Source organism: Typopeltis vanoorti, chromosome 7 (assembly GCF_054136105.1).
Source record: "Typopeltis vanoorti isolate ZY-2024b chromosome 7, IOZ_Tvanoo_1.0, whole genome shotgun sequence".
NCBI classification, from domain to species: domain Eukaryota; kingdom Metazoa; phylum Arthropoda; class Arachnida; order Uropygi; family Thelyphonidae; genus Typopeltis; species Typopeltis vanoorti.
The window spans coordinates 97,308,068-97,331,188 of NC_143555.1; the positions used below are offsets into that span (position 1 = coordinate 97,308,068).

Consider the following 23,121-nt stretch of genomic DNA (forward strand, 5'->3'; position numbering starts at 1 on the left):
ATAATAATAACAACAATAACTCTGTTATGGCCTTATTTCCATCTGAATACACATGATTGATGTGGGTTTTGAAATGGAGTCCTATATCTAGTGATATACCTAGTTGTATGCCTCAAGTATTTGGTTGTCAGGGTAGGGAGTGCCAAACATGAAATTTGTTTTCGAGGGATACTCGTCTTCTTATTAATAACATTATAGTGCTCTTGTCTGTCGACATCAGTTCGCCATTTTTGGAACAATGGTTTTATTTTTTTATTTCCGAGATTGAGTTTACAGTTTTTCAGTTGCTATCTACATAAGTAGTACTGCACTATATATAGGACCAGAACCTATGGGCGGAATGCCAGTCACGTAAGTTGCGAAGAGTATATGATATATAGAACGAAGCCTAAGGAACTTCTACTGTGATTTTGCATTCAGATCTGATGCTGCTTCACACTTAGTTTGCGATTGCTAAGGTAGGATTCTTAAGTTTGAACATTCCTAGTGTAAATGTGGCTTTCATACGGATGAAAAGAAGCCCAAAGTGCCATAATTCGCAATTTTTCGAATGCTTTGGCAATGTACAGGAAGATTGCATCTGTACTCTTGTTTTCCATGACTCCAAGAAATTTTTCTTCAGTAGATTGGTTCTCGAGGCCTGCGTAACTCAGTGGAAATGGCGCTTGCATCTTTTACGCTAGGTAGCCCGAAGGTAGACGTCAGTTCAAGTCTAGTCACCGACTGGAGGATCTTTTTCTAAGCCTGTCTTCGGCCGGTTTCCGAGTAAGTCGATCTTTGGTACTGGTTTTTTCTCCCGGAAACTCGGGTTTTTCATCCCGTAATCTCAAGAAAATCGACCATAGAACCAACATTCATTCAGACAGTAACGTATTCTATTAGGGCTAGGTACCATGAGATGGCAGCACTTGTTTTCCGGTCTCTCATCGGTTGTGGCTTATGATCAGTGAAAGTCCTGGGCCGGGTATCTCTGATTGTCTACCAGTGGAAACTGAACTGCCCACTCGGTCTCCAAAAGCTAGATAGGGTTAAAAGGCCTCGCCTTTTCCCTATAAGGGATATAAAGACGTTAGCTTATTATTATTATTTTATTATGGATTGGTTCTCTTCGAATTCAAATTGGTCAAGAGGGATGAGATGAGATTTAATTCTTTAATTAGTGACCTGCTATACTGTTAGTATTATTCTCTCAATTGTTTATCCTGGGAGGGAATAGGCTGTTTGGGCGATAGTTTTGGGGTGCTATCTGCGTTTGGGAATAAGATTGCGACCGCTACTTACCCTCCTGCTGGATTTTAAGAAAAATCCATCATAGAATCCACATTTCAGAAATTAAAAATATTGTGTTAGGATCAGGGACCATACAGGCCGCTTAAATTAGTGAACAGCCATGGGCCAGCTCTCTCTCTGATTGGTTACTAGTGGAGATTGAACTGGCAACTCAGTCGTCAAAAAGTAAGACAGGGCTAAGACGGCCTCGCGTACTTCCTGTAAGGAGAGAAAAAGCGTTAGCTGATTTTTTTTTTTTTTTTTTTTGAGCCTGTGTTGCTCAGTGGAAGTTGAGTGTGCTAGTCACTGCACTAGCACACGCCTGACAAAAAAAAAAAAAAAAAAAAAAAAAAAACCGCCGTAAATTCTATCGTAGTCGCCGACTAGTGAAGCTTTTATCTAAGCCTTTTTTCGGCCGTTTTTCGCGTTAGTCGATTTCTGGCACGGAAAAGCGGATTTTTCTTCTCGAAACTCGTTACAAGATAATCTACTGTAGGACCCACACTATTTTCAGACAGTAAAACATAGTATTAGGATTAGGAACCACGAGATGGCAGCACTTGTCAGCTGCCTTTCTTCCCTGGTTGCCGTGTATGTATAATTATAGTCTTGGATCAGCTATCTCTGACTGGTTACCGGTTGAGATTGAACTTCCTCCTAAGTCTCCAAAAGTGATACAATGCTAAAAGGGAATAAATGGTGCCAGCTGATTTTTTGTTTTAGCCAATTCCGAGTTACTCGTTTTTTTCAATGTTTAGGCTTTCAACTTTGCAAGTCAACAAGATAGAGCACGTGTGTCACACTATTCTTGACAATAATATATACTGTAGCTCTTAGAGTTTGCAACCACGAGGATATCTCCCGTTGTTAGATCACTCTTCTTCCCAATATCTGTGAATTTCTTAATAGCTTTGTTCAACAATCAGTTATAACTAACGGTGGCATATGATTGCCCACTTATCTTCCGAAAGAGTTGACCCGAACTAAAATACGGCCATGGGTAAAAAAAAAGAAGGCATTACTGCTCTTGAAAATTTCCACTCTTGAGGTATGTTCTGTGCATTCTAAGCCACAGATCTTAATACGTGGTGTTTGATATCACATTGAGCACGCAGCCCTACACAAGGTGTTCGTTCTTCGAAAATATAGCCGAAATATATGTCCTAAGACTGGTAAAAGGATTTATTACCAGAAACATGTAGGTCTTTGGATGCATAACTTATATAACAATGGGAAGAAAAGTCAGTCTTTTGCGATTTGTAAAATACTATGCTATCAGCTAAGCTTAAGTCAAAATTCATTTGTTATACCATTATATCTCATTATTCAAAAAATGCTGTCATATTTTTGTATTAATTATTAATAACAAACAGCTCGTGAGTTCATATCAATATGTTTCACGTCATAAATTCTTTATGCACGATCTTGGGATGTATAGACTAATTTTTTTGAGGAATGCACGTCTTATGCAATGCTATCTGCTCTTCGTGAACGCTTCATTTTAAGGTTGTGATAAACACGACCTTAATATGGGGCATTTGATTACACTTTGTTGGTCACAAGGTTTTAATATAATTAACTAATAAATGTTTAATATTTGTTGGCTAACTGAAGATAAAATTTGCCCACTAATGCAGGGTGCCAGTCCAGCCTTGTCGCAAAATTTAGAGTTCTGTAATACTAGACTGCCATAAGGTTTTATAAGTTCGCTTCTAGTCACCAACTAGATGTTTCTCGATAAGTTTATCTCAGCCGAGCTTTAGTGCAGGAAAGTAGGGATCTTTTCTTCTATAAACTTGGGTTTTTAACCTCACCCAGAAAACTTGAGAGTAGAATTCATACTATCCTAGATAATAAGACAGAGTTAAGGTTTTCGGGAGATAGCAGTGGCCTGTCGCACTTTCGAGTCTAAAATCATCGATAGCCATGAACTCAGTTTTTGATAGCGGTTATGGCTGAAGCCCAATTGTTCCTCAATCTCTTCAGAAGTTATGAACTCTAAGAGCTGCATTTACACTATTTGCGAAATGAAAACTCGTTGGAGAACCTCTAATACCTTTTAATTTCCTAAAGAACTTAAGCAGCAGTCTTTTTAATCCTAACATTTTTGAAATCGGTAAGTCATAGTTACCAAAGAAGCAGGAAATGGTGGAGGAGTGCAGCCAGTCTCTATTTCCCATTATTGTAGATAAAAAAAACCCTCTACTTTAGAGGTGATATTCTCAAATTTAATGTCTGTTTGTATCCGTTTTCTGCGGTTGTTTTGTTGAGTTAGTGGATTAAATGTCCAGGTTTCTTTCTGGAGAAAAGAGCTCTGTTTTCCTCCATTTGTGTGGCAAACATCGACTAACTCTGTAGTCACTAAAAACGCATAGTAAAATTTCTTCTAGTGATTGACTAGAATCGACCCATAAATTATTTTCAAAATATACGTGTTAGTGAGGTGGAGCGATGGTGTTGCCAACTTCTTAGAAAGACAGTTTTGCTGCTATATTCATAAGTAAATTCTGGGATGTTGTTTGTCTGTTTACAGGCTTTAGTTTTGTTCGAAACTAGAAAGAGCTGTTTATAGATTACCTCTTTATGAATTTATGGCGTTTTTTTTTAGTGTTGTACGTAACACCAAGTATTTCTAATCTCGTGTGTAGCAAAGTGTGTTAATCAGTATGTGAATGATTGTGATGCTCTGAGTGTATAACTTCATCTGTGGTTGTTGGAAAACATTCTACTGGAAATATTGATCCAATGTCGGGAAGTTATTATTTTGTTATTGTTGGACATTATGATAATCCAATATTTGAAATGGAATTTTCTCCTACCAGCAGGACTGATTCCAAGGTTTGAAAAGTTTAAATATGATGAATTTCTGAAAGAAATTAAGTGAAAATGAAAATTGGTGATTTCAATATCCACTTTGCGCATATTTAAATAAAGGCCGTAGTGTAGTTAATACCGGAAGATTACGAACATAATTTACATTTGTTGTGCGACACATTGGTATAGTATTTTGTGTTTGTTCAGAGATGAGTCAGTACAGAAACGCGCTTACTTAAGCCTATATTATGCTTGATACGAATATATAATTCGGAAACAACGCCACACCATCCATACCAAAATTATTTCCCTGATATCCATTTTCCATAGCTAATATACCACCTATTTGCCATGCAAATAGATAGTGGTTTTGCAAAATCCAAGAATATCAATATCCCCCCCCCCAAGCCACATCCTCCAATCAATAGAATGGTTATCTAGTTGGTATGCTGTGAAAATTGTTACATAAACATTCACAAACGTCCATGCCTGTTCTTTGACTGTTTACTCAATGAAATTTAACAGTTTTAAAATGTGTATGTGAAATAAGCAGCATAAGTATTATATATCAATGGCAGAAACTTGTTATGACGATTTATGTTTCTTATTATCATAGCAAAGCTGCATTGAGTCAACAGTCTCACTGTGAGATGTCAGCAATATCTTGTCTGACATACTGCGCTTTTAATTTTCTTTATATGTATATTATATTCTGGCACTATCCACTGTGTGTGTGTAATTCCTTCTGTATTAATCCTGTAAAATTTCCCTCATTGATGTAAAATGTCTCTATTATATTACTTTTTTTTTTTTTAATCTATTAATCTCATCAGTACTTTACTTCAGGGCTCCTCAGACCTGTGTTTCAGAATCCTGATATTGCCTTAGTCACTTGTTTCCATGTCATCTTCATATTTTCAACATGAAATGGAAACAAGACTAAGGAAATATCAGGATTCTGAAACACAAGTCTGAGGAGACCTGAAGAAAAGTACTGATGAGATTAATAGATTAAAAAAAAAAAGAAAGAAAGAAAGTGATATAATTAGAGACATTTTGTCTCAATTATATCGCTATGATAAGAAGGATACTGATAAGTAGAGATAATATGATTATTACCCTACGTGAAGTCGTGTAGTGGAATAATCATATTATCCCTACATATCAGTATCCTTCTTATCATAGCAGCAGTATGTTATGTATTCTTTGCAACAACTCTTGCAATTGGCTCTCAGAACTTCAGTCCTCTGTCAGCTATCATCTCTCATGCTGAATATCATCTGTCTCCTGAAGAATAATTCTACAATACACTGTAGTATATAGTCATATACTTTGGCACTCCAGGTTCAAACACTTTGTACTTATCTTGTATAATACAAACAGTTGAATAGCACTGTCAGTGCATGTGACATATCAAGCCCCAAAAACATAGCTTGTATCTTTCTCCTTGTATTCAAGGAAATTCTTTTAAAAGAATTCTGTTGAATCTCTTTTGGTCTGACTGGCTAATCTCTTCTCGAACTGCACGTTTTCTTTTATTACCATAGTTATCACTTTTCTGAATGTGCATTTTATGTTTATGCTATTATATCCATTCACTTATCCATTTTCCATAGCTAATTCTACCTATTTGCCATGCAAATAGATAAAGTGGTTTTGCAAAATCCAAGAATATCAATATGTATGAATCTCTTATCTAACATGTTTGCCATCTTATCATAAAATATAAATTAGTAAAGCAAGACCTTCATTTTAACAATCCCCATGCTGACCATCATAGAGAATCCCATGTCAACCTAATCTTGTATTCTATTCCTAATTATTATTTCTAGTACTGTAACTATAACTACATATATGAAGACTTATTTTAATTGGAAAAATCCGTCCTATTACCCCCTTTTGGCAGTGGCACTATTTTGCCTTCTTGCTGCTCATTATGGACTTTCCCAGTTTCAGTGCTTATCAAACAACCCGATCAAGTGCGCATCAACTTTTTTTTTTTTTGCTCATTTTCTAAAAATACATGGTGATATGTCATCCAGTTCCATCTTTATTAACATCTAACTCATGCAGCATATCATTACTTCTGGATCTTTTACATCCGAGCATTTATCTTCCTTCTCAGTCTTTCATGGCAAATGATGCAATGGAATCATTTTTAATGAAAACGTCAGGTTATATCCAAAGTGATCATTAAATAATTCTTCTACATCCTTTGTCATGTTCACTTTGCTGCCATCACTATCCACAAGTGTTGCCCTCCTGTTATTATTCTTCCTCCTGCTCAACATATATGTAATATATGTTGAGCAGGAGGAAGATATAATCGTGTTAGTAATAACACCATGTTCCAACATAAAAATGTGCACAGATTCACGTGGATAGAAGAGGCAAGGAATAAGAAAAGTCTCATTGACTATGTTATTGTTGATAGTGATGTTTTCTCCCTGGTGATGTAATAATAACCAGTCCATGTCCTGAGCAGAAATGCAACAGGTATTTGCCATTATTATTGGCTCTTTTCTCCAAATTTTCCCAAAATATTTTTGTATGTCTGACAATCATTTCCAACTCTGCTATTTAGATCCCCAACAAGGACCAACTTTTTCTTTTTCATTGTGTCAGTTGCTTTTTCTAAAGCATCAAAAAATTCCTCCACTTCTACCTTAGTAGAACCTTCTGTGGGACCATAGGCACCAATAAGTCTCATTGTCCAATTCCCCATTCTGATATTTGCCCACATCACTCTACTTGAGACTGCCTGCCATTCACGAAGATTAGCCTCATATTTTGTGTTGAATACTATGGCTACTCCTTCTTTTCCTTGATTGTCATTTCCTGAATATAACATTTTGTATTTATTGTTCAGAAAAATCTCACCAGATCTCACAAAAAAGACAAAGACGAGTTTTTGTCTTTTTTGTTTCAGTCATCCCTATTATATCGATCTGGTACTTATCTAATTACTCACCTAGCTCCATTTCTTTCCCATTCAGGCTTCTTATGTTGATAGTACCAATCTTTAACTCTGGTGATGTTGAGTTGGGGTGTGCTTTCAGATTTGTTCCAGTAGCTGACTTTTCACTGTTTGCCTTGGTTCCCTGGTGAAAACGATGGGGGCCTTGTTTAACCGGGCGACACCCCAGCCGGCATGAAATTTTGTCATGTTGTACCATCATTTTTTATATTGGTTTAAGCCTATAAGAATACAATTTGGTCAGCTAAATCCCAAATTGCTAACCCATTCTCGTTCGTTCAGTATCCAGTTAGATACCCAACAGGGTGAACCACGAGAAGGTGAGGATTGGACATTAGGTCAGAAGCCCTGGTCGGTTCTCCGCATTCCTTTAAAGGCTATGTGGCGGTCTCCTCTCAGTTATACAGTTTGACCCTTAAGCACCCCTATATATATATATGAAAAACCTTTAATGACTGATACTGTTTTTCATAATATTCCAACCGAGTAAAAATGAATTCTGAAAAAAAAAAATATATATATATATAGACCAATTAGTATTCTCTGTAATCTGTATAAAATTCTCACAAAAGTAATAAACAAGTCAACCCCTCTTCTAGACTTAAATCAACCTGCAGAACAAGCAGGATTCCATAAAGGCTTTAACACAATTGATCATATTCATGCAGTAAAACAAATAATAGAAAAACAGAAGAAAACCAATTTTCTCTCTGTTTAGCCTTTATCGATTATGAAAGAGTATTTGATTCCATCAAAACCAGTGCAATAATCAATGCACTCCAGAATCAGGGAGTTCCTGGAAAATATATTGACCGCCTCCAGGAAATATACCACACTGCAACAATCCAACTTCACACAAGTAGCAATAAGATACAAATTGAAAAAGGTGTTCAACAAGGAGACTCTCTGTTGCCCAAAATCTTTACTTAAAGCAGTCCTTCAATAAATATTTAATAATATAAACTGGATAAACCTTTGTATGAAAATTAATAACAGAAACTTAACATATTTAAGATATGCAAATGATATCATAATTTTTGCAAATACTCCAGAAGACCTTAATATAATGATAGAAGACCTATATCATGAAAGCAGAAAAGTTGGCCTAAAAATAAACAGAGAAAAAACTAAAAGCATGTTTAATCGTTTTGTAATATCAAAAAACATAATAGAAAACAATTTCTTGGAAAGAGTCTCTTCATATACATATTTAGATCATCTCATTGATCTAAACTGTGGACTCCTAAAGAAAATAAATAGAAGAGTTCAACTTGCCTGGAGTGCATTCAGAAAATCGAAAAGCATTTTTCCAAAAAATGATGTCCAACTCTAAAAAGGAAAACATTTAACCAGTGTATACTTACAGTCATCACAGATGGTTGTGAAACTTGTCTCTAACAAAAGCACTGACAAATAAACTAGCAATAACTCAAAGAAAAATGGAGTGGCTGATGCTAGGCATCACATTAAAAGATAAGAAGCCAGACTTGTATCACTGACATTATTCTTCACCACAAGTGACTAAAATGGAAATGGGCTGGATGTCTATTGAGAAGAGAAGATGAGCAATGGACCACCATACTAATGAACTGGATTTCAAAAGAAGGGAAACGAGGCCGAGGACGTTCTAAAAGAAGGTGGAGTAATGAATTGTCAAATTTTGTTGGGAAAAATTGGTCAACCATTGTCAAGAACAGAGAAGGGTAGAAGGAACTGGAGGAGGCCTTCGTCCAGAAGTGGACAGAAAATGGCTGAAAAGAAGAACTAATAATAGAATAGAATAATTATAACATACTGTAATAAAGTTATCTGAATGTGAATGGAATCTTAGCAACCTCAGCACACTTTTATTTTTTTATTGATTTATTTATTATTTTATAAAGTCGAGAACTTTCATCTTTTTCACTTAAAAGGAAGCACCTTATGGCTTCTCTTTGGCATATCCGAACTGCCAGCATCACTACTCTTGCACTTTTGGGCCATTATTAAGTAAAATAAGGGTTACTTGAAGAACTGCAATACCATGACAGTCGATCTGATAACTGAGAACTACTCAGAACAGCATGCAATTTCTGATATTCCTGATTTCCAAAAGGCTGCAAGGTGTGTGTTGCTTTCTCTACCTTTGCATCAAGTTGCTCTGGTGTTGGACTATCTCTGGGATCAGCTGAATTGTCTATTACTAAAAGAAAGAGGCTTCATTTCAGCGATATAAAATTACATGTTACATATAATTACGAATCAAAGTGGATATTAGATCCAATATTATTTCAAAGTCGAATATTTGTAGAAACTGAGAATACAATCATTGGCATCCCCAAGTTGCACTACCTACTTGACTTAAGTAGCTAAGGCAACTTGGGATGCCAATGATTGTATTCTCATAAGCTCTCAGGTCAACTTACAAAATTTTCATAGTTTCTACAAACATTTGGCTTTGAAATAATATTGGGTCTAATATCCAATGTAATTATAAATTGTGTATATCTAGAATTTCCCATTTAATATTTCGTACTGGAGTTTACCGAGGATAAGGGGGGGGAGCTACGGTATTCATCTTTAGGGTTGCCTTTCATCTAGCTCAGTGCTTTCCATCATCTATAGAGCCCCCATCCAATGTTTTTAAAAGAGTTAGATGGCAGGCTGAAATTTTTAAAAAAATACAGATGATATGTAAATATAAAGATGTCCTGCTTAATTTATTAAACCTTTCAGCTCTCTTAATTAATATTAGAACAACTAAAAGAGTACTGTGTACTATTTTTTTTTATTAAACTCCACTAAAATTTGCTGCATATCCACTTAATGCTTTTCATTGAAAGTCAAAGTAATTGTTTAAGAGTTGTCATTTGTACTGTTCCTGTATTTTGACTTTATGTATTTCATGTCAGAAAATGCCCTCTCACATATATAACTATTTCCAAACACCAAAATAATTTTTAATCTCAAACTCTTATTTTGGGATATTTATCAGTTGGAAAAATGTTGAAACAATTCTACTTCAGTCTCTGATCAAGCTGAAATAAATTCATCTGCTTTAAATACATATAATTCAATTTCATAAATAGTGATTGTGCTTTCAATGTCATGTGGATTGCTGAATAGACCATTCCTGACCATTTTTTTCGAATGTATATTTTTATGAAAATTTATAGTTTTCACTTTCTTAATACCGAGTGTAGCCTTAAGTAACGATTGATAATCATTGATATGTGTCAAGAATCTTTTCACAGTTGCTAAGTAATAGTTGGCCAGAAAATTATTTAAAATTCATGGAGAAAATGCAAGATGAATCTAAGATAATTTCATCAGGGCGAGGAGGGTTGAAACTATTCTTAAATGGATATATTTACTACAAGAGTAAATCTGTCCACAGGGTAAAATATATTGGGAGTGTAAAAAAACTTTGAACGAAAGAATGTTTGGCACGATCTATTACAACTATGGATAGTCAAAATATAACAGTTGGAAAGGGGGATGATAAATCATCTCACTCCCATCCACAAATAGAAAAGAAGCAGAGGCAGAGAATGTAAGACAAAATTTTAAAATGTATTGCCCAAGAACATCCAGAGCTTCAATTTACTCAGATACTTCAAAATGAATTGCAGAGGGTGCCCTCAGGTATTTTAAGCTTTTTACTTGAATGAGAAAATTAAAAAAAATCCATTAGAAGGAAAAGGTTAAAAGGTAACCAGCCAATTATGCATCACTTCCAGACAGATACACTAAACCTCTTCAGCGTGAAAAGTTTCTTCTGTCTATACCGACAAAGAAAGTCATGAAAACAGGGTTATTGTGTTTGGAACTAAAGAAAATCTACAGATTTTAATGAGCAGTCAAGAGTGGTTTCTTGATGGTACGTTCCAAGTCTGCCCCAGTATTTTTGTGCAAATGTTTACTGTTCTGAGAGTACTAAGAAGGCCTGGAATAAATCCAGAAGATGGCGATAGTGTACTATGTATTCCATTTATGTTTTATTAGCAAATAAAGAACAAAATTGCTATACTAAGATTTTGCATAGCATTTTGTCTTCAGCCCATGATTTTGCAATTATGTTACGCAGCCAACTTGAATAAAATAATGTGTGACTTCAAATTTGCCATCATAAATAGCATAAGTGCTGTGTTCCCGAATTCAACAGTATCTTGCTGTCTTTTCTACTTATCCTAATCTTTGTACAGTAGGATTCAGGTTGAGGGGCTACAAAAAGTGTATAACAGCCCTGAAGATTGTCGACTAAAGGACGAATTACATATGCTACTGGCTTTAGCATTTGTCCCTGTTGATGACATTGATGTCTTCAAGGAATTGAGAGAAGAGGTCTGCGATGATATCTTAACAATTTTTGATTACTTCAATTTGAATTATATATCTGGCCGAAGAGCACAGGAAAGAAGGCGTTCAACATCCACCCCCTCGTTATCCATGTACTCTGTGGAACCAATATGAGTCCACTATTCATAATCAATAACCGACAAACAATCTGAGCGAAGGGTTTCATAACCGCTTCCAGCAAGTAGTTGGAAAGCACCACCCTCAGAACAAGCTGACTGAAACAATGATAGGTGAGTTCAGAATGGGTAGAATAGTAAAGGAAGCACCAAAAAGTAAGTGGGCAGTTGTTCAGAAGAGCATTAAAACTGTTGTCCTATCATATCATAGGGTCGCTTGGTGTTGCACTGATTAGATCGTCGGCTTGTCGAGAGCTCCTGAGAAGATTAGTAGTATTTTGTGTTAACATTAGATATTTTACTAGAATTTTAAGTAGTATTGTTTGCTTTTTGTTTCTTGGTGTGTCTGTGCAATTTTTGCGTGTTTTCTGTTATTTTAATTATTATTTTTAAGAAAAGATAGCGTACACATGGCACCGATAAAGAAAAAAATGGCGGCCAGGTCGCCATGTTTGTTTAAGAGTTTTGATGTAAACGAATTTATGCAATGTGTTGTCTGTGAGATGTATGCCTTGCGAAGAGCGGTGGGAGTCTGGTTAGAAAGTGATAGTGGAGTTAAAATGTGTAAAAAGTGTAAAGAGAATGAGGACTTAAAGCGTGTTTCGTGTGTCGAGAGTGATATCGTTAACGATAGTCAGAATGTAGAAAATGGCGGTGTGCTAATGAATTGCGTGGTAGTGCCAGATAGGTGTGAGAGCGTCGCCGAAAATGTAAATGAAGGTAGAAACACAGAAAGAATGGATAATTTGATCGATAATGAAAATGGTGAGATAAATGCGAGTAGCGAAATTGCCCGTTTGAATGGTGCGATACACAGAGCTAAAAGACAACTGGAGCGTATGGGAAAAATGTGTGTTGAACGTACTGACAAATAACCGGCGGAAGTCTGTGACGGCAAATAATAGAATGTTCGCAAACGTCAATAAAATGAAGGAGCGAGTGCTGTATGGGGATTCGCTATTAAGAGGCGTGATAATTGAGAGTTTAACGAAGTCGTACCAGCCGGGTGCGAACATAAAGGACGTCAGCGAATCTATTCGACTGCAAAAACAGAGGGTGAAAGAGATGATAATCGTGGCAGGAACGAATGATTTGAAAGAGGACAAAATGGAAATGATAGAGGATGTGAGGGAGTTGTTTGAGGTAGCAAAAGAGAAGAGTGAGAGAGTTAGGATGGTGAGTATCTTACCACGGTATGACAGCGAAGTGTTTAGAAGGAGGGCCATAATTGCCAATGACTTTATGTGTGGGTTATGCATGGAGAGTGGTGTGGAATTTGTGGATGTGTGGAATGAGTTCGATGGGCGAAAGGACTTATATAAGATGGATGGGTTGCATTTGAATGAAGTTGGTGTACGGAGACTTGAAAGAGTGTTGATGAATGATGTGGAAGTGGATGTACAGACTCAGGGAAACTAGATTTATTAAGAGGGGGGGAGTAGATATGCAGACTGTAGGGGGGCAGTTAAGTGTATGAATGAGTATATTATGCCCGAGCGAGTACGACGGACAACGAATCAGAATGGGATAGTTAGTATAAGGCATCAAAGTAGGGATGGGACATATGGGCTTCTGCGATTCATGTACACTAATGCCAGGAGTATTAGGAACAAGAAGGAAGAGTTTTTGGCCATGGTTGGCACTTCCAGGCCACAGGTTGTCGGCATTAGTGAAACATGGCTGACAGAAGATGATAAAGCTAGTGGGATTGAATGCGACGGGTATAACGTGTTCAGGAGTGACAGGGTGAATAAAAAGGGGGGAGGAGTGTTATTGATGATAGCTGATGAGTTGCAGCCAAGGAGTATAGAAGTTGAACTGCAGGATAGAGAAAAGAGCACATTTGAGGCTGTTTGGTGTGAGATAGAATCTAGCAGAACAAAATATACAATTGGGTGCTGCTATAGACCGGGTGATGGAGTGGATGGTGGGGATAGTATGCATAAGCAAATAGAAGAAATGAGTGGAAGGAGGGTAATTATTATGGGTGATTTCAATTATGGTAACATTGACTGGAAAGAGGAGAGGGCACATGGGAGGAAGGAATTGGATTTTATGCGGTTATTAAGGGACAACTATCTACGGCAACATGTATTGGAAAATACCAGGGGGCAGAGAGTGCTGGACCTAGTAATTGCAACCGAGAATGTGGCTGTAACGAACATGACCATGTTGCCACCAATTGGTGAGAGTGACCATAAGGTCATGACTTGGGAGGTGGCTAAAGGAGTCGAATTTACAATTAAGACAGGGTACATGTGGAATTACTGGGCTGGTAAGTATGACAAGCTTAGGTGTGTGCTTGGCTCAATGCCATGGCATGTAAAACTGCAAGGGCTGGATGTTGATAGTGCATGGGGGGTGGTTACGAACTGTTTGCAGGAGGCAATGGTTGACTGTATACCAAGAGTCCGAATAATAAATCAAGTAGGGGTTAAATGGATGAATAACACTATTAAGCTTGAGCTGCAAAAAAAGAAACAATTGTGGAGGGAATTTAAGGAGAAGGGTGACCATCAGGCGCAGGAACAGTATAAAGCTCAGGCCAGGATGGTAACAAGGGTAGTAAGAAAAGCAAAAGCAGATTACGAAAGGAAATTGGCCACACAGGCTAAAGAGAATCCCAAACAGTTTTTTCAATATGTTGCAAGTAAAAGGGAAAATGTTCATGGTAGAATGATCTTAAAAAATGCTGAGGGTAGGGAGGTAACCGAATCAGTCGATATTGTGGAATTACTGAGCAAGCACTTTGCAAGAGTATATCATCCAGGTGGTGACTTTGCAGGAATGGAAGAACCAACAGCTTATACTGGAATTGTGATGAATGAAGTAGAGGTAACTAGTCTATTACAGAACCTCAATGTCAATACATCTGTGGGATTGGATGGTATACCAGCTCGTGTCGTAAGTGAAGCAGCCAAAGAATTGTCAGTGCCCTTGACCATTTTGTTTAATTTGAGCCTCAGGACTGGGTCAGTCCCAAGGGGATGGAAAGAGGGGAAAATAGTTCCACTGCACAAAGGTGGTTCCAAGGCTGCTGTTGAAAATTACCGGCCAATCAGCATAACAGGAAACATTATCAAGGTCTTGGAGAAAATAGTCAAGAGGAAAATACAAGATTGGATAGAAGAAAATGGGATACTGTATCGGGGACAGCATGGTTTTGTGAAGGGTAGGTCATGCCTCAGTAACTTGCTCACGTATTATAACACAGTGACGGCTGAACTGGATAAGGGTAATGGGTTTACAGTGATTCTACTGGACCTTGCTAAGGCCTTTGACAGGATACCACATGGAATTCTAATCAGTAATTGCAGCATATGGAAATGGACATAGGGTTGGTGAGATGGATAGGAGGGTGGTTGACGGAGAGATATCAGAGAGTGGTTTACTCAGGAGTAGAGTCCACAAGACGGCCTGTGACTAGTGGTGTGCCACAAGGATCTGTTCTTGGACCACTGCTGTTTAATTTGTTCATAAATGATATAGGAAAGGATCTGAGAGGAACAGTTCATTTGTTTGCGGATGATGCGAAGTTGGGTAGGGCAATAGTGAATGCAGATGACGTCAAAATTTTGCAGGATGATTTGGATAGATTGGAGGTCTGGGCTAAGGAGAATGGATGTCAATTTAATGTGGCAAAATGTAAGGTTATGCATTTTGGGGTGAAAAGATTGGCGGCAGTTTACTGCATTGGTGGAACCGTGCTCCAGGAAATTGATGAGGCACGAGATTTAGGAGTGTTGGTGGATAAGGAATTGAAATTTACGGGACACATTGCAAAAGTGGCCAAATCAGCTCATCAAATCGCTTGGTTGCTGAAGAATACGTTGACAAGCAGAGACAAGCAGGTTATTGTTCCTCTGTATCGAGCCTTGATAAGACCCCATCTAGACTACTGTGCTCAGATTTGGTCACCTAGGTTTCTTCTTGATGGGGAGGAGGTGGAGAGGATCCAGAGGCGAGTGACCAAGATGATAGCAGGTCTGTGGAATGAACCGTATGAGAACAGGTTGAGGATTTGTGGGTTACAAAAATTGGTTGATAGGAGGAGGGGAGATATGATTGAGACATTCAAATTACTGAAGGGTCTATAAAATTAATTCAGAAGATATTTTTGAGAACAGGGCTGGTTTTGGGAGGACTAGGGGACATCCATGGAAACTGGGCAAAAGTGTAGTTAGTAAAGGTGTTAGAGCTGGGTTCTTTACTTTTACAGTAGTGAATGAGTGGAATGCGCTCCCTGAGTCTGTTGTGGATGCTGTGACAGTGAATGAGTTTAAGGCGAGGTATGATAGATACTGTATGAATGTCAAATAGTTGTGATGAATATGATTTGGGGCCTCCCTCGATGAGTCTAATGACTCCCCGGAGTTGCCCGTAGTAATAGTAATATCAAAGGTACAAAGAAGAGGGCCGACGACTTGACTGCCTCCGGTATATTGGATACGATTTCACTTTTCAGTGAGTCAATAAATTCATGTATCCTAAGTCTAAGTTTATTTTATTAAAAAGTTTATCTATTTTAGCATGACTTAATTTTAGATTCTGTTATTTTGAATTGAACATTTGGAAAAATGTCCATTCAGAAAAATGGTCGGGAATCGAATAGACATATGCTTGGTTTTATATCATCAGATTTTTATACCTGCCATCGAAATTCTTAATAGAATGTCAAGCTTGAGAAACAAATACTTTAAAATTTTTAGTTTTACTCAATACTGTAATTTTATCAAAAAGTTTACAGAATGAGTCAGACTTTCTTTCTAGATTTGATTTTAACAATGGCAGCTTGTTATGAAAACCAGTTTTAGTACTTCACGTGCAAACATGCATGTGAAGTGTCATCACCACTAGACTACTTGTATATCAAGAATTGACTTGTACACTGGTGTCCAAAACCTAAGCATGGATGCTATTTCTGAAGATTACATCTACAAATTCAGACAAATCAGCTTGTGGCAATTTATGCAGCTGACAGTTTTGAGTAAAAAGCTCATTGTGGTGTTATATCCATAAAAAATTGGACAAGATGCCACTGGAGTAATTTATTTTTTACAGATGAGACGCATTCAAATTTTCGAATCAGGTACAAAAAAGTAGCACTCGACAAAATCTTCTTCTTGGCTTCCCGTATTAGGCAGTTGTTTGATTTGAGGGTTTAAAAAGTCTTCTGCTTATCTCCTCCTTGGTCTTCCTCTTGATCAGTGTCCCTTTGGTTTATATTTCCAGGCAATATTTGGCCATCTGTCCTCATTCATTCTTTTTTTCCATGTGGTTTTTCCAGTTCTTTCTATAATTTGTAATGTCATCTGTTATGATAATTATGAATAACTGTGTTCTTATTTCATTTCTTATCTTGTCTATTCTTTTATAGCCTGCAAGTGGTCTTAGGAACTTCATTTCTGCAGCTTCCACTTGTCTTTTATCTCGTTCTCTCCAAGTCCATGTTTCACTGCCATATTTCAGAATCAGTTTGGCTATTATTTTATATAGTTTTATTTGGGTTGTTCTCGACATCTATTTACTGAAGTGTCTGTTCAAAGTTCCAGTGACTGCTGGAATTTTTGCTTTTTATATGCAATGTCAATTTCTCCATTGGGGCTTATGTAATTTCCTAGATATTTAAATTTGTTCACTTGTTCTATTACTTTGTTGTGGATGACTAGTTTGTATCTTTTAATTTCTTTACCTTGAAATGCTGTTGATTTCATTTTATTTATTGAGATCTTCATGTCATGCTGTTCTGTTGTTTTGTTCAATATGTGCAGATTTTTCTGTAATTGGTCTTTATTTTCAGCAAAAATAACTTGATCGTCAGCATACGAAAAGCTGGTTAATTCTTTATTTCCCATTTTAATTCCTGTGATTTTGTTTTTCCTCCATTCTCTTGAAATTTTTTGAAATTGAAGAGTATTGGTGATAATCCACTTCCTTGAATGAGACCTCTATTGGTTTTAATATTTTTGGTTGTTTCATTATTAATTTTAACTTTAATATAGCTTTCTTCCATTATATTTGCTATTGCTTTTGTGGTTTGAGGTGGAGCTTTCAATTCATGCAGTATGTTGATTAATTTTGTTCTGTTGATTTGATCATATGCTTTCTCATAATCTAGATAGGCCATATATGTTGGCAGGTTAAATTCTATTCTTTTTTCTATAATTTGTTTGAGTGTAAATGTGGGATCTGTGAAGGATCTTCCTTTCCTAAAGCCGCATTGTTCTTCTCCAATAATTTCCTCGGCCCATGGTGTTAATTTACTTTTAATTATATCTAGATATATTTAATAAGGATATTCCTCTGTAGTTTCCGCAATCCTTTCTGTTTCCTTTTTTGAATATGTTTATGACTGTTGCAGTCTTCCATTCTTGTGGGATGTTTTCTTCTTCTTCCCATATTCTGTTTAGAAATTTAATTAATCGTAACTCAGCAAGATAAAAGGCAAAAAAAAAAAAAGGCTGTGCTAAGTAAATTGTGTTTGAAGCTCTTTTCATAAAGGAATAAAGTTGCAAACATGGATGTCTTGGGATGTCTCAAAGACATCATCTAGATGATTTAACACTGGTAAGAATTATTGGAAATCTTGAAGGCCGCAGAATTATTGATATTGCCAGGGAGTTTCGAATCTCATAAAGCATTGTATCCAGGCTCTGGGCAACATTTTGAATCAATGGAATGTGTTCCAGACGTTTTTGCTAAAAGATTGCCATCAGTCTGCTAAAGAGCATTAAGACATATTTTTGATCATAACAGCAAAATGTAATTGATGCTCCATGGCAGGTCAGCTCCATTCAAGCACAGGTATGCAGATATCTCGACAAACTGTGACAAGACGTCTGCTACAAGTAGGCCTATCCACCCAAAGGCCTGTAGTTTACATCCCTTTATCCACAGCTCATCGTAGAGCATGTTTTCAGTGGTGTTGTATCCTTAAAAATTGGACAAGATGCCAATGGGATAACATACTCTTTACAAGTGAGGGTTATTTTAGTCTTTTCTCCAATTCTAGGGAAAGGGACAGATACTGTGGTGCTGTTGTCATGATGCAGAGAGGCATTATGCTTAATGGATACGCCGAGCTACAAGTGCTGGAAAAAGGGATTGACTGTCAAACAGTATTGTAATGAACTTCTTCAACGTCATGTCTGATTCTTTTATTTTGCTGGAGGTGAAGAATTCATTTTTATTGATAACATTGCCACACCACATTGTACGTGAGCAGCTGAGATACTTCTGTAGACTGAGGATATTAATCAAATTAAGTGGCCAGCACACTTCCTGGATCTCAACCTCATAGTTTTGGGATGCAATAGTGAGACACATTGCTGTTCAAAATTTCCCTCCAGAAATCAAACAAGGCCTTATCCTTCCTCTGAAGGAGGAGTGGGCCAGTTTGCCTCAAGAACTCCTGAATCACTTGGTACTAACCATACCGAAATACTCTCTGCATGGTTTTCTGTAAGCACTGTACATTAATTCCTTAACAGCATCCTTAGGAAATTTGTAACTTTTGTCAAAAACATATTGCAACTTAATTTGTGCAAAATTTATAACACATTTTTTGTGTAATATAATTTATTAGTATCCTGGGATCTTTAGGAAATTTGTAACTTTTGCCAAAAACATATTGCAATTTAATTTGTACGAAATTTATAATGCACTTTTTTTGTGTAATATAATTTATTAGTATGCTACGAAGAAATTTATGTCCACATTTGGTTGTAGTCATGAAAATTTTTTCATTAACACGTACTACAGTCCGGTTACTTCGTGTGGCAAAACAAATTTTACCTACAAAAAGAAGGTACAGCCATGGGCTCACCACTATCTCTCTCTCTCTCCCCCTCCCCCCCCAATTGCTAACTTCTACGTGGGAAACCTTTGAGCAAAGGGCTCTTGATTCCGCGACAGTCTGGCTTAGATACGTTGACGACGTGTTCGCGATCTGGTCGCATGGGCAACAAGCGCTAAGCACATTCCTTAGCTACCTGAATAAACAACACGAATGCATACAATTTACCATCGAAATTGAAAATCAAAATTTGCTCCCGTTCCTAGACACACTAGTCACACGCCTTCCTTCAGGTAGTCTATCCTTCACAGTCTACCGAAAACCGACATGCACTGGCCAATACATACATGCTAATTTATACCACCATCCATCACAAAAATATGGAGTCATTAACACCCTTAAAAACAGAGCTACAACAATTTGGTCTAACCAACAAGCCCTGAAACAAGAACTAAAAATCATCAGCGACACATTCATAAATAATGGCTACAACAAAAATACTACTAATAAAATGCTCCATAAAACAACAACAAAAACGAATCTAGATTACGGTAAAAACATAGCCATCCAATACATTAAAGGGTTATCAGAAAAAATCAACAGAATCCTACAACATTATAACCTCAATGCCACCTTTAAACCACCCACTAAATTTAAAACCATATTCAACGCCTCTAAGGATCCTCTCCTCCCATTAGCACATCCTGGAGTCTGTTGCATCCACTGCACCTCTAACTTACCGTACATTGGTGAAACAGGACAGACAATCCCCATACGCAAGAAAGAACACATTAAATATAACCATTATGGTGAAGCAGGCCTCTCAGACCATGCGCTCAACACCTTATACCAAATCAACTGGAAAAGCACCCGCTCTTTTACCCACACAAAAACCTGGTATGAAAGGAAATTTAAGGAAGCCTGCAAAATCCAGATAAACCACCCAAATATCAACAACAAAGATGGCATGAAAATTCCAAGGATCTGGGTGGCACACATTCAGCCTACCTAATAGGCTGAATGTGTGCCACCAACTGGCACACATTCATATATGTGCCAGTTGGTGGCACACATTCCATACCAACTGGCTGGAATGTACAAGTATAATCATGATGTTAATATATGTATATAGATAGATACTTGTTGTTGCGCCCATTGTATTTCTACAACCAACAGATAACAATAGGTTAGTGTTATCTGTTCCTCCCCCCCCCAGAGGTCAGGCCAACAATTGTTGTAGCAGTACACAATAAATAACGGAAAAAACTCACGTAGAAAGATTATTTATTAGTATAATTTTCGCCTGTGTGTCACAGGCATCTTCAGAATATTAAGCTCAAAATTAAACACTAACTGACAATTCCAAAAAGCGCCACCTAAGTAGCTGGTGTAAGATAACTAAAAAGGTCAATAACTTTCCTTTAAAAAAAAAAAAAAAAAATTAATACAATAAAAAGTTAGGAAAGATTAGCTGATTTGTAAAGTACTATCTCCCATAAAGGGGATAGACGTAAGCTGTCGGATCTGTTTAAGTTAGGAGAATGAAGTAGAGTTTCACATGTTTCTTTATAAAGGTGTTCCATGATAAACTGACTTTTGTGAAGAACTCTTGTCTTTCTCCAATGAACTCTGTGTCTAGTGAAGATGGCATGTTCAGAAAGTCCAGACTTTTCAGGTTTAAAGTATTCAATATAAGATTGGTGTTCTTCTAGCCGAATAGAGGCAGATCTTCCCGTTTGTCCGAAATAAGATAATCTGCCTCTATTCGGCTAGAAGAACACCAATCTTATATTGAATACTTTAAACCTGAAAAGTCTGGACTTTCTGAACATGCCATCTTCACTAGACACAGAGTTCATTGGAGAAAGACAAGAGTTCTTCACAAAAGTCAGTTTATCATGGAACACCTTTATAAAGAAACATGTGAAACTCTACTTCATTCTCCTAACTTAAACAGATCCGACAGCTTACGTCTATCCCCTTTATGGGAGATAGTACTTTACAAATCAGCTAATCTTTCCTAACTTTTTATTGTATTAATTTTTTTTTTTTTTTTTTTAAAGGAAAGTTATCGACCTTTTTAGTTATCTTACACCAGCTACTTAGGTGGCGCTTTTTGGAATTGTCAGTTAGTGTTTAATTTTGAGCTTAATGTACTGAAGATGCCTGTGACACACAGGCGAAAATTATACTAATAAATAATCTTTCTACGTGAGTTTTTTCTGTTATTTATTGTGTACCGATATGTCTACTCACGGTTTACCTCTTTTAAAACTGATTGTTGTAGCAGTTGGTCAGTATCTTTAACAAACCAGTTTGATTGTAGTGTAGCTTGTTTTCTATGTATAGTTGTATGCTCCAGAAGATGACCTTGACATAAAGGTCAAAACGTCGAATGTAGATATTAGTTATATTGAAATTTATATTCAGACACAGTAGTTGTCTCCATAATTTTCAAAAATGAATTTTTTCATTACTTTGATTTTTACAGGTAAAAATGTTGTTTGCTCTTAACTTTTGGACACCAGCTTATCTCATAATGTAAAATGCCCTTCCTTTCGGATCTGTATAATGCTTGCATTAAGAATAATGTCTTCCCAGCAATGCTTCCTCTAAGCTGTGCAAATGTGCACTTACTGGTCAAAAAGGAGAGCACGTATGCTTAGTAATTCCGTGCACAAAATTTTTTGTGCATGGAATATATGTATGAAAACAAACTGAAATTTGCTTTCAGAAATTTCAGTTTGTAGTTCATATTTTTTGAATGATAGCAGTATTTTCCAAAAACGAATTATTGAAGAAATTACTAAATAAAATAAGTAACAAGTATGATTTATCATATAATTAATTTTTATAGTGATTGCTCCAATATTAACTACACTTCAATATTACTCTAATCCATTCCAATTTAATACACTCTAGTTACTTTTACCCTGTGTCATGTGGGCAGACTGATGCTGACAAGTTGCTTGGACTTGTGCAAATGATGATGGATTTTTGTAGCTTTGTAGATTTAAGCAAATTAATTTAATGCTCGCAATTTTACTAGCTAGATGAAAAAGGGCAATGTTAATATGAAAAAATTAAATTAGTGGTTTTAGTGTGTTAAACCCTCAAAATGTTGCTGTCATAATTAAAGTAGAAAAGAACTGCAAATTTGTTCATATTTGAATGACTGGACAAATGTCGTAAATTGGCACTGTATGAGCAACATGCTCAGGCCACTACACCGATCAAGTCTGAGACTGGAAACTTGCACACAAAATGTTTTTCACATGCACACAGGTGGCAAAAACAGGGAATATTATTTCCCAGACCAGTTTTGACCTTTATCGAGGTCTCATTAGTGGTTAGCCAGACCTAGGAAACATAACAAGGGTGAATTAATTCAGAAGTCATATACAAGTAGTAAAAAGATGTATCATCTTATTCTTAAAATACTCTGGATCAGAGATAGTTGTAGAAAATTAGACTTGCCAAGAAATCATATTCTTCTTTAATCCTTTACTCATTGTTCTTGAAGTATCTTCATGACTAAGATACTTGTATAGAGGCTGATGAGGTCACATCAATTCTTTGTAATGCAAAGCACACTTTCAATTAGATGTTCATAATGCTAATCATTAAAGGAGAGTCACTACCCAGACCAATTTCAATATTTATTGAGGTCTTATCAGTGGGAAGACTTGGGAAATATACTGAGGTTGAATTAATGCAAAGGGCATATATTTCCCTATAATATTATTATTACATGACACCTCCAAGGACTCATCACAGGATAGTATTCTGCTCTACTTCACTACCTACATCTT

General features: G+C 36.7%; 1 protein-coding gene across 1 annotated transcript in view; it reads left to right on the plus strand.

Annotated features, from left to right (window-relative positions):
- The first annotated feature begins 3,775 nt into the window (after positions 1-3,775).
- Trs20 (trafficking protein particle complex subunit 2) overlaps positions 3,776-23,121 on the plus strand; it is a 53,469-nt gene continuing 34,123 nt past the window's right edge. The window contains exon 1 of the mRNA XM_090395407.1: positions 3,776-4,107. Coding sequence (XP_090251533.1) covers positions 4,015-4,107 — 93 coding nt within the window. The 5' untranslated portion in view covers positions 3,776-4,014. The remainder of the gene's footprint in view (positions 4,108-23,121) is intronic.